Genomic DNA, 12406 nt, shown 5'->3' on the forward strand with positions numbered 1-12406 from the left:
GACGGGCTACCCTGGTACAAGAGTCAGGGCAGCCTGGGGCTTTAGGGTGGGACAGAGACGCCTACCACCCGCGGTGCTCGCCGGTGCCCCCGAGCTGCCACCCCGCGGCCCCGGCAGGGGGAGTGCGAACTGGCGCAGGGTAGAAATCTCGCGATAGCAGGCCTCCGGGGCGGGGGTGGCGCCTCTTCCTCTCCTCTTGCTCGCGTTAGTTCCGGTCGCAGAGGAGACAGCGCCGCAGTTGCCGCCAGCTCGGGGATTTCTGGCTCTTTTCTCTTCGCCTTAAATTCGGTGAGGCGAGCGCGGCGCAGCGCCGGGGAAGAGCAGCGCGCCGTGGCCCGGCGGAGGGGGAGGGTGGCGGCGGGGTTCGGAGGGGCCAGCGGGACCCGGGGCCTGGATCCGTGGCCCGGGCCGCCGCTCTGGAGGGCGGGCGAGGCCGCGGGGCGCCGGGGTGGCGGCGCGCCCCCGTGTGCGCCCCGGCCGGCCTGGGTAACAAAGCCGCCGCGGCCTCTGTTGGGTGATGTACGCGTGGGGAGTTCGGCGGGCGGGGCGCAGCCGCCACCACCACCGCCGCGGCCGCCGCCTCCGCCGCTGCTTTCGCGGGAGGGCGGGCGGATGTACGGGGCGGCGGGGGCCCCGGCGCGCAGCGCCTCGGCGCCTGTGGTCCGCTCGGGGCGGCGGCCACCACCGCAGGCGACAGGGTCGGTGGAGAAGGGCCTGCGGCTGCCCGAGCCCCGCGAGGCGGGAGGCACGGGAAAGGGTGTGGATGTGGAGACACGTGCCCGGGGAGGAGGAGGCGGCTGGGGCTATAGCGTTTGCGGCCAGCTCTCACTTTTGCACCTTGGAAGGGTGCAAGCGGGCTCTGCGGCTCTCGGCGCCACTTTGGAATGAGGGCAGCGCTGATGCGGTTCAGGGCCTTTGACAGATAGCTCGTGACCGCGACAGTCCTCTAAGTTCGGGTTACTTAGAAAAAGTGGGAGATGCAAAGAACGGTGTAGGAGAGACTGAGCAGTTAGGTTTGTGGTAGGCCATTTGCCACCAGACAGGGTGATACTAAAATGTTGTATCAAGGTGTAGTTCCAGCACTTACATCAAGGGGTTCCTGGAGAGGGAAACTTACCTGCACCCTCTCAATTAATTGCCTGTTAACTGAAAGTGTCTTGGGCTTGCTTTAATTGTAATTTTGATTTAAGGTTTGATACTTGGTTTAAGAAGTTAATATTACTGGCACGGGTGTTTTTAAGGCCTTCTTTCCCTTTTTTCTAGGGTGTCTTTTATGAATAATCAAAAGCAGCAAAAACCAACGCTATCAGGCCAGCGTTTTAAAACCAGAAAAAGAGGTAACTATTTATTTGTAACTCTCCCTTAAACTTTCAGACATATCTTGGTTTCTCTCACAGTCAGGTAGCTGCATGTTACTAACCCGAAAATAACAGAAACTTGATTTTCTCTTTAACTTCTATTTCAGATTAACTGCTCCCTTAGTGTTTCTCTGCTTTCTCAAATTTCTTTTTTTTTTTTTTTTTAGTGGCTAAAAGCTGTGACTTTAAGCTCATAGTTTAAAGAAGAATTTGAACAAAGAGGGCTAATAGAAGGGGGGGCACTCCTAAAGTCCCTGATTTCACCTAGACTTTGTGGAGATGGGTGAAAGTGACTCATTTATAGAGTGTCTCACATGGCATAGGTCTGGGAAAAGATGTGTGGGTAGAAATCAGATTTCAACTTAAAGAATTATAGAATAGGAATCACATTAATTTTTTTTTTAAAGGTTTAGCAGAGTCTTAGATTGTAGCTCAGGATGGCCTCCAAATGCTAGGATTAAAGGTATGAGCTCCTGGCAATCTGGGGATTGAATCTAGTACTCCTATCAGAGGCTGGCAGATCTCTTGAGTTTCAGGATAGCCAGGACTACACAAAGAAACCCTGTCTTTAAAAAACCAACACCAAGGAGTTTAGCCTGTATGTGTCTGTATAGCCCTGGCTGTCCTTGAACTCAGAAATGAGTTCCGCCTGCTTCTGCATCCCAAGTGCTGGGATTAAAGGTGTGCACTGCCACCACCACCCAGCAACAACAAAAAGTTTAAATGGTATTCTTTGAAAACACACATTGGCCAGGCATGGTGGCATACATCTTTAATTCTTGCAGTTGGAGAGGCCAGTAAATAGAAGTCTAATTAGTGAATTCCAGGCCAGCTAGGGCTACGTGGGGCTGCTTCAAAAAGATGAAGCACACATTAACCTGTTGAGTAGCTTTGAGGAAATGGAGAATGGGCTAACTACTGGTCTTAAGGTTGTTTCTGGTTTTCTACCTTTCATAGAAAGTTTGACACATATGATAGCATCTTTGTATATTCTCCATAGTCTGTCTGTTCCCCGGTTGTGTATTCCAGCCTTTGGTAGGTATAGTTTTAGCCAATAGATTTTCTTAAACTAAAGCAGTTTATCAATAATGAAGGGAACTGGAGCTTGAGAGATGGCTTAGCAGTTAAGAACACTGATTGTTCTTCCAAGTGTTCTGAGTTCACATCCCAGCAATCACATGGTGACTTACAACCATCCATGAGATCTGACGCCCCCCTCTGGTGTATCTCAGGTCAGCTACAGTGTACTTACATATAATAAATAAATCTTTAACCTAGCACTATCTTGATAAAATTGTATGACTTTAATTCTTAGCATCTAGGAGATATCACTTCATTAAATCCAGATAAAGTGGTGTGGCATCTGCCTGTAACCCAGCACTCCTACTACAGAGGCAGAAGAGTTGCCAATGTTAACTGGACCAGCCTAGGATACAAAAACCCGTCTTTAAGTGCCTCCCCCAATAACAAAAAAAGGGGGCTTATGGCCTGGTTCTAGGGATAATCATCCAGGGTTGCCTGGAGCTAAGGGGGTTTTAAAGACAGGACTTTCAGTAAAACCAAGAGAATCTTGGAAACATTTTCACTCTCATGCTGTATAAAATCAGGAATTGTCTAGTTTCAGCTGAAAAATGTGAAAACTCAGATATCATATGCCCTAAATTGGCAAGTTGGGAAAGCTGGGGGTGCACGGCAGTGGTGGAGTGCTTCTGTGGTGCGTGTGATGCCCTGGATTTGCCTCCAGGAAAGAAGCACCTGCCTGGAGCAGGTCACAGGTGTCTTAGTTCAGTAGAGACTAAGTGCCTTCTGCTTTGCATTATTTAATACTCACAGAAACTTTTGGGGATAAATGTTATTTTGAAAGGGAATATTGAAAATTGGCTGGTTTCTGCCTTGCTGCCCATGTAGATGATCTGGGTTGATTCCTAGCACCCATATCAGTCAGCTCCCATCTTCTTGTAACTCAAGTTCCAGGGGATAACAGTGCCCTCTTCTGGTTTCCTCAGGCTCTAGGCATACACATGTTTACTATTTAAAAGAAGAAAGTGGCTAGTTGCACAAACACAGGATATAATAGAAATCATGATTTCAGCTGGGTGGGTTTTGGTTGTTTTGAAGCAAGATGTCTAGGTAACCCTGACTGTCCTGGAACTAAATATTTAGGCTAGGCTGGGCTGAAGCTCACAGATCCTCCTATTTCTGCCTCCCGCGTGCTAGGATTAAAGGAAAAGCTACTGTTATGGACACATAAGAGGAAAGAGCCCCTAAAACTTTGAGTAGTGTGGCAATAGCTACACAGCAAAAACTTGTCTCAAAAGCAAATAGATCTGGGTAGTGGTGTCACACACCTTTAATCCCAGCACCCAGGAGGCAAAGGCAGAAGGATCTCTGAGTTCAAGGCTAGCCTAGTCTACATAGTGAGTTCTAGAACCCTGTCTGGGAAAAACAAAAGAAAGAAGAAAAAAACAGGGCTTGGGGGTATTATAGTTCAGTATATAAAGATAGGGAAAGTGAAGGATCCTGAATTGAAGGTTTGTTTTAGGCTACCCTGTAGCAAATGAGACCCTGTCTCAAACAAAAAGGACTGAAGAGATGCCTAAGTAAAGTGCTTACCATAGAAGCATGAAGACCTGAGTTTGATCCCTGATACCCACATCAAGCCAGGCATAGTAACTGGTGCCTGTGACTCAAGCATGGATGAAGCAAAGACAGGAGGATCCCTGGAACTTACTGGCCAACCAGTCTAGTCAAAGTGAGCTCTAGGTTCAGTGAGAGATTGTCTTAATAGGATGGATACAAGTTAGGAAGATAACTCTGTCTCGACCTACTAGGGCCAGGCTCAGTCGTACTTGTACTGCATATACAAGACTGGATTCTAAAATCTGTCCAAGGCTAGGAAAATGCCTATATCCCTGTCTCAGAAAAAAACAAAGAAAGGCAGAGGGGAACTTGGGTGTGCAAATTCCTGGAGGAATAAAGTATGCCCAGTATAAAAAGGTTAGTGTTAATAGTTTGTTTTTGAGATATTACTATGTAGACCAGGCTCTAGAATTCAGAGCCACCTGACTCATCTGCCTTTCTAGTGTTGGAATTAAAGGCTTGTGCCACTGTGGCTGGTCTGGGTTTATTGGTGTAGCCTGGTGATAAACAGTGGGAGCAGGAAATCCTAACACATTGGTGCTTGCAGAGTAGAGCAGCCATGTAGTTCTTGACCAGGTAGGAGGAGAGGCATCCTGCAGGAGAGACACTGAGTGTGTGTTGAATCTTTCTCCTGCCATACTTAAACTTGCCCTCTTCCAGCTACTGAATTAAATGGAATTGACTAATTTGATTAACTTATCCTATTTGCTGGTTTGTGTCATTTTGATAAGCTTCTTGAAACTAATCTTCTTTCTATCCCTATCCAGATGAAAAAGAGAGGTTTGACCCCACTCAGTTTCAAGACTGTATTATTCAAGGCTTAACTGAAACTGGTACTGATTTGGAAGCAGTAGCTAAGTTTCTCGATGCTTCTGGAGCAAAACTTGACTACCGCCGCTATGCAGAAACACTCTTTGACATCCTGGTGGCTGGCGGAATGCTGGGTACGTATCTGGTTTTGTGGGCCTAGAGATGATGGAGAAGCCAGAAAATGAGCTTTGACAGTCCCAACAAGAGGAATGGGATTTTAGTTGTTCTGTTTCTCCTCTCTGTAAGCTAAGGGTTGGAGATTATGAGATAGGTTGAACTCTGTCCTAGCCTTTTTCTCCTTGGCAACAACCCATCTCCTTCAGATTTCCAAATGCTAGGACAACAAATATGAGCTACCATACCTGGCTTCAGCAAACTTTTTAAAAATCTATTTTTTGTTTTATGTGCTTTAGTGTTTTGCCTGCATGTATTTCTGTTTGGGGTGTCAGTTCCCATGGAGGCGTCAGTTACCCTAGAACTGGAGTTAGAGACAGTTGTGAGCTACCATATGGGTGCTGGGGATTGAACCCAGTGCTCTTAACTACCGAGCAATCTCTCAAGCCCCTCAAACCTTCAGATATCCACCCCACCCCCGCTTTGGCCCCATGCCCTCTGGCCCAAAGGTTTTTATTTTGGTTCCTCATAGATGGTTGTGAGCCACCATGTGGTTGCTGGGAATTGAACTCGGGATCTCTGCTCTTAACCGCTGAGCCATCTCACCAGCCCTGGATTTTATTTTTATTTTTTAAATAGGGTTTCACTTGGATATAGCCCAGGCTAGCATTGACTTTTGAATTCCTCTTGACTTAGCTGCCTTTCTTGATATGATTGTTATAATGTAACAAATAGGGTTTTGAGTCAGTTGTGGTGGCATATATAGATATCAGTATTCCAGAGGATCACAAGTTCCAGGCCAGCCTGAGCTAAGTGCAAGATCCTTTAAAAGAATACGAATTGACAGTACAGTGCAATTTCCTTAAGTTTAAAATTGTACCTTCTGTGTGGAAAGTTAAATATGAGCAAAACCAGATCTGAACATCTCCACTTAGCCTATTTGGCACTGTTAAATGGTTTATTAAGTTTCTTTCACTAAAGATGTTTATATTTATTTTGTATGTGCATGTATGTATGTGGGCATGTGTAGTAGAAAATATATGTGGCTCAAAACTATCTCGATAGCCTTGGCAGCAGAAAGCACTGCGTATGTAAGGCTGAATGATCACCTATTTAAGACGATTACTGCACGTTTACTGTCTTTCTTAGCCCCAGGTGGTACACTGGCAGATGACATGATGCGCACAGATGTCTGTGTGTTTGCAGCACAAGAAGACCTAGAGACCATGCAAGCATTCGCTCAGGTAAGTGAAACTGCCTGCATTATAGGTATATGGGTGATATCTGAGGGACATTTTGCTTTTTAAAGTTGCAGGTAGAAGGTCTAGTTTAAGTTTTAAGGGTGTGGGTCTTGATGAAATATGGTAGATTAGAAATATATTCAGGAATAAATTTGCTGCGGTTTGGGTTTTGTTTGTGGGTTTGTTTGTTTGTATAAACTACCCTGTTGACTACTGGGTAGTCAACTCTAGTCCCTAGATTTGTTTCTCTGGAATTATTCTCTTTAAGAAAGGCCGTAAACCAGGTTGGGGTAGCGGGTAGCACATGACTATAATCCCATTGAAAAATTGAGTTGGGGAGGGTCAGGAATTCAAGGTCATCCTAGGTTATATAGTGTTTACTACTGCGAGCCTAGACTACTTTAGACCCTGTTTGAGTTGCCACCCCACCCCCACACAAAGATACTAAACTAGACATGGTGATTCAAGCCTGTAATTCCAACACTCAGGAGACAGGCTAGATGATTTGAGGTAGACTTGGGCTATTTATGGGGAGACTATGTCTAAAAATAAGATGAACAAAAATGTTAATTTTTCTTGTGATCACTGTATTAAGCAATTATTTTCATTTTGAAGAAAAAAAATGAGCATATTGATCCAGGCTGGCCTGTAACTTGCTTTGTAGCCCACCTTAGGCTTGAACTTAAGCAACCCTTCAGCAGTTCCCAGTGCTGTATGCTCTGTTGCCATACTCAGCCTCATGGTTATATTTTTACTACTTGTCCTCATGGTTATATTTTTACTACTTGTAAGCACAAGGGAAGAATTTATGTATCTAACCCTGAAATTTGCTGTTTGTGTCTAGTTGTATACAAAAAAAGTGTAGTTGTATTTTGTAATCTTCCTGTTATTTGAGCAATAGTTAGCATAGTGATAGAAGTTACTAAAACGTGTAGTTTTGGTATGTGATGATATTTTACAGTATAGAGTCCATTTTGGTTCTAGGAATAACTTTAATCATCTTCTAGGTTTTTAACAAGCTAATCAGGCGCTACAAATACCTGGAGAAAGGTTTTGAAGATGAAGTTAAAAAGGTAGGTGGAGGAGTTGGGTAGGGCATATGGCCTACACAAGACCCAGTGTTGAGTCTCTAGCAGCCCCAGATTGGACATAGTATTAGACATTTAAATAGACTCTTACTGAAATACCATTTGGGGAGTATAGCAGTTATTTTGTTGAAATATTTGAAACTTACATTGTCGCTTAGTATTGTGTTGAAAAAAATGACAATTAAAAATCTAGAGACTCTGAAGATGAATAGTGAAGGATCAGAGCATGAGGTGCTAGAGAAGTTACTTCCATTCTGCCGAATATTTAACAAATGGGTCATGTAGCAGCAGAAAGGCTGACAAAATTAAGTATCAGGCTTTGTTCTAACTTTTCAATACTAATAAAAACTGAAGTTTTATTGTTCACATTTCATATGTAATGAAACCAAGACAGTGGCCTAAGATCCTTGAATTAATGAGTCTTATGATGGAGATAGAGCTGTGAATGATTGGGCCTCAGCGGGATGTAGTGTTGTACTGCTTCTCCTAACACAATGCAAGTACGCCTTTAACCCTGACCGTTTACTTCTACAGTTACTGCTCTTCCTAAAGGGGTTTTCAGAGTCGGAGAGGAACAAGCTCGCCATGTTGACTGGGGTNCTTCTGGCTAATGGAACCCTTAATGCATCCATTCTTAACAGCCTTTATAATGAGAATTTGGTTAAAGAAGGGGTTTCAGCAGCTTTTGCTGTAAAGCTCTTTAAATCATGGATAAATGAAAAAGACATCAATGCAGTTGCTGCAAGTCTTCGGAAAGTCAGCATGGACAACAGACTGATGGTTCGTGCCTTTCCTTCTATTCCTTCCGACTCGTTCAGTGGTGTAACGACAAGACCTTGTTTTTTAATCTGAAAACTGTTTCTTCATTTGGTGTAAAGACCACTTTTGTTCTTTCAGGAGCTGTTCCCTGCCAATAAACAAAGTGTTGAGCATTTCACTAAGTATTTCACTGAGGCGGGCTTGAAAGAGCTTTCCGAGTATGTCCGCAACCAGCAGACCATTGGGGCTCGGAAGGAGCTCCAGAAAGAGCTGCAGGAGCAGATGTCCCGCGGTGACCCATTCAAGGACGTAAGCTGCTCTTGTGTAGACCCTCTTTCTCTAATGTATGTGTCTGTCTGTCTCTCTTGTATATATGAATGGGTAACACCTGTGTGTACACTCCTGCTCTCTGAGGTCAAGGATGCAAGCTGCTCTTGTGTAGACCCTCTTTCTCTAATGTATATGTCTGTCTGTCTCTCTTGTATATGTGAATGGGTAACTCCTGTGTGTACACTCCTGTGTCTGAGGTCAAGGACGTAAGCTGCTCTTGTGTAGACCCTCTTTCTCTAATGTAATGTCTGTCTGTCTCTCTTGTGTATGTGAGTGTGTAACACCTGTGTGTATACACTCCTGTGTCTGAGGTCAGAGGAGGGTTTGTTTCCAGTGCTCTTAACTGCTGAGCTGTCCTTCCAGTCCCAATTAAGCCAGCTTTTTTTTTTTTTTCAGATTTATTTATTTTATATAGCTGTACAGATGGTTGTGAGCATTTATGTAGTTGTTGGGAATTGAATTTAGGACTTCTGCTTACTCCTGTTGGCCTGCTCGCTCCAGTCCAAAGATTTGTTTATTATTAATACATAAGTACACTGTAGCTGTCTTCAAACACGCCAGAAGAGGGCGTCAAATCTCATGGGTGGTTGTGATCACTATGTGGTTGCTGGGATTTGAACTCAGGACCTTTAGAAGAACAGTTAGTGCTCTTACCCACTGAGCTATCTCACTAGCCCCTTAAGCCATCTTTTTTATGCCTACATTTTTACATGTTTTTGTTCATTCAGGAGTTCCCAGAATTTTCTCAGAGTGAACCTGGGTTAGTAATTATAGAATTGAGCTGGGCGTGGTGGCTCACGCCTTTAATCCCAACACTTAGGAGGCAGAGGCAGATGGATTTCTGAGTTTGAGGCCAGCCTGGTCTACAAAGTGAGTTCCAGGACAGCCAGGGCTATACAGAGAAACCCTGTCTCAAAAAAACCAAAATAATAATTATAGAATTGGACTTCCTTTAGCCCTTTTCCTATGCTTATTTTTAGTTTTAATGGTACCCAGAGATAATAACTTTGAAGATTTTATAATGTTTAGGCCAGAGGGCAGACATTCTTCATTTAAGGTCAGTTTTTGTTGTTGTTGTTTTGGTTTTTTTTGTCATTGCCCTTAGTAAATTTATTTAAGGGTGGGCATATGTATACACATTTCCCACCACGTGGTCTGGAGAATCAGTCTTGGGTTGTCAGGCTGAGCCATCTCACCTGGCAGAGCCAGTTTATCCATAAAATGGGTTGAATTTCAAGGTTCTGTCCTGTGGCAAAGGTGGTATTCTGTTTGTATGTGGTACTGCTGAAGTTTGTTGCCAGAATGGAAAGCTTGGTTGGTTTGCTTGCTTGCCTTCTTATTTCAGGCGTGGACTCACTCACTATACTGCTCTGGCTGGCCTGGGACTCTATAGACAGAGCTGGCCTCAGACCCAGATCTACCTGCCTTTACCTTAGGAGTTCCTGGGGTTAAAGGCATGTACCTACCATACCTGGTTGGAAAAACATATTTTGCTTTTGTAAAACGTCTAAATTTGATGTTTAAAGAATTAAACATAGCTTCTGTTAATAAGTCTGGGTTGTTTTGCAGATAATTTTATATGTCAAGGAGGAGATGAAAAAGAACAACATTCCGGAACCAGTGGTCATTGGGATAGTCTGGTCCAGTGTGATGAGCACCGTGGAGTGGAACAAAAAGGAGGAGCTTGTAGCAGAACAAGCCATCAAGCACTTGAAGGTACTGGGGTTGTGAAGCTGTCACAGTTGGGGTGGGGTGTGTGGACTGAGTGGAGTCTAAGGTTTTCAACCTGTGGGTTGAAGCACAGTATTTGCCTCTAAGATCATCAGAAAACATAGCAGAATTACAGCTGTGAAGTAGCAACGAAAATAATGTTATGATTTGGGGTCAGCACAACATGAGGAGCTGTATTAAAGGGTTGCAGCATCAGGAAGGTTGGGAACCATTGTTCTAAGAGTTTACCACATTTGTGGTGCTGGGGCATGACCTGCCTGTAAATCTACATTACTTCGTGTTGATAATGCTTTTGAGGCTGACTTAGCTTTATCTGGATCATAAGTTAGAAATAATAACATGTTTAAAAGTAATTTAAGTCTGATTTGATACTGCTAAGGGAATGCCAGAAAATGGGAAGGTTTTTCTCTTTACTCCATTGAAGTAGATCTTAAATTTTTCTGCTCCATCACTTTTTATTCCTAATTTCCAATGAACTGTTGACAGTGGTAAAGGTGAGCTATATGATCTATATTGTGGGAATTTATAATGGATGATTATTATAATGAGTCATTTTTCTTTTCAAAGCAATACAGCCCTCTCCTTGCTGCCTTCACTACCCAAGGTCAGTCTGAGCTGACTCTGCTACTGAAGATTCAGGAGTATTGCTATGACAACATTCACTTCATGAAAGCCTTCCAGAAAATAGTGGTGCTTTTTTATAAAGGTGAGTAAATCGTTGGTTCTGTGAAATTTGTATAAAAATTCTGGAAATAAACGAGGAGGAGGGTCTGGCCAGGGACTCCTATATTCACAAAGTAAAATCATCTGTGGTTGAGTTGACAGTTGTTTTACTATTCGTTTTAAGTCTGCCTATCACTGTTGTGTTGACCGGCCTGGAACTTGAAGCCAAGCTGATCTGCAACTCAAAAGATCCACACGTCTGCCTCCACCTCCCAGTGGGTCAAAGGCCTGTTTCCCCACACCCAGCAGAAATGGGTGGTTTTTTTTTTTTTTTTGGTTTTTTTTCGAGGCAGGGTTTCTCTGTATAGCTCTGGCTGTCCTGGAACTCACTTTGTAGACCAGGCTGGCCTCGAACTCAGAAATCCGCCTGCCTCTGCCTCCCGAGTGCTGGGATTAAAGGCGTGCGCCACCACGCCCGGCAGAATTGGGTGTTTTTATTTGGTACATTGCTATTAGAACATCTGTGAACCTGGTTCACAAGATAAATACAAGTTAAATTCATAAGTGAGACCCTATCTCTCCTCACCCTGCCCTGATCCCACAGAAAAACAATTGTACCTGTGTATTCAGTGTTTAAACTTGGTAATATGTATGACTGTTGTTTGTAGCTGAGGTCCTGAGTGAAGAGCCCATTCTGAAGTGGTATAAAGACGCACATGTTGCAAAGGGCAAAAGTGTCTTCCTTGAGCAAATGAAGAAGTTTGTAGAATGGCTCAAAAATGCTGAGGAGGGTAAGTCTTTTTGTGTACTTGATGGAAATTGGGTGGTGGCGTTTGGTTTGTTGCCTCCCAGGTGCTCGGATCACCAGATGTAGGTCAGTTACTAGAAATGGGCTTGAATGCAGCACAGATTAATTTTCACACACGTTTCTTCTGCTGCCAGTGTGTGTGTGTGTGTGTGTGTGTGTATGTAAGATTTATTTATTTTATGTTGAGTACACTGTAGCTTTCTTCAGACACACCAGAAGAGGCCATCAGATCCCATTACAGATGGTTGTAAGCCACCATGTGGTTGCTGGGAATTGAACTCAGGACCTCTGAAAGAGCAGTTAGTGCTCTTAACCACTGAGCCATCTTTTCAGCTCCTGTATATATTGTTTATATTACCCATGGTTGTCTCTTTTTAACAAGAGGGGAAGCTAGACATTAATCATTGTAACTTAGTGTTGTGTGAGTGCCATGAAATATGTGGAGAACAACTCAACTCTCCTTATAACAGTGATCAAACTCTGGTTAGGTGATAGCAGAGATTAACTTACTGGTCTTGCTGGCTCCATCGTGGGAAATTGAAAGTGTTGAGATACATAAATATGGACTTGTTCTCAGTTGATATTAGTCAAATTCTGAAATGATTATAAAGTTTCAAATAATGGAAAATGGCTTCCTGAAACAAGATGTTTGACCATTCTTCAAATTCTTTTCTAGAATCTGAGTCTGAAGCTGAAGAAGGTGACTGAATTTTGAACCAACATCCTCAGTAAAGCAAACAGGAGTTGTAGATAAAATGTCATGTCTCATGTGTCCTGGTTCTTACATCTTCCTACCTCCCTATATCAAGCATGATATAAGGGCTTTCATGGCAATTTTTATTTTAACTGTTTTTATGGTTACTG

General features: G+C 43.6%; 1 protein-coding gene across 2 annotated transcripts; it reads left to right on the forward strand.

Annotated features, from left to right (window-relative positions):
• On the forward strand, positions 1 to 12298 carry Bzw1 (basic leucine zipper and W2 domains 1). 2 transcript variants are annotated; one of them, XM_021158007.2, is made up of 11 exons: positions 1 to 288; positions 1264 to 1337; positions 4766 to 4942; positions 6072 to 6166; positions 7171 to 7236; positions 7786 to 8031; positions 8149 to 8319; positions 9910 to 10056; positions 10639 to 10777; positions 11403 to 11525; positions 12219 to 12298. In XM_021158007.2, exons 2-11 carry the CDS (start codon positions 1274 to 1276, stop codon positions 12248 to 12250), a joined length of 1260 nt encoding a protein of 419 aa, XP_021013666.1. In that variant the 5' UTR covers positions 1 to 288; positions 1264 to 1273; the 3' UTR covers positions 12251 to 12298. The 2 variants fall into 2 exon arrangements, with proteins under 2 accessions (XP_021013666.1, XP_021013674.1); XM_021158015.1 differs by lacking the exons at positions 1 to 288; positions 1264 to 1337 and having other exon boundaries at positions 4865 to 4942; positions 6072 to 6077.
• Positions 12299 to 12406: the final 108 nt, after the last annotated feature.

Source organism: Mus caroli, chromosome 1 (assembly GCF_900094665.2).
Source record: "Mus caroli chromosome 1, CAROLI_EIJ_v1.1, whole genome shotgun sequence".
Taxonomy (NCBI): domain Eukaryota; kingdom Metazoa; phylum Chordata; class Mammalia; order Rodentia; family Muridae; genus Mus; species Mus caroli.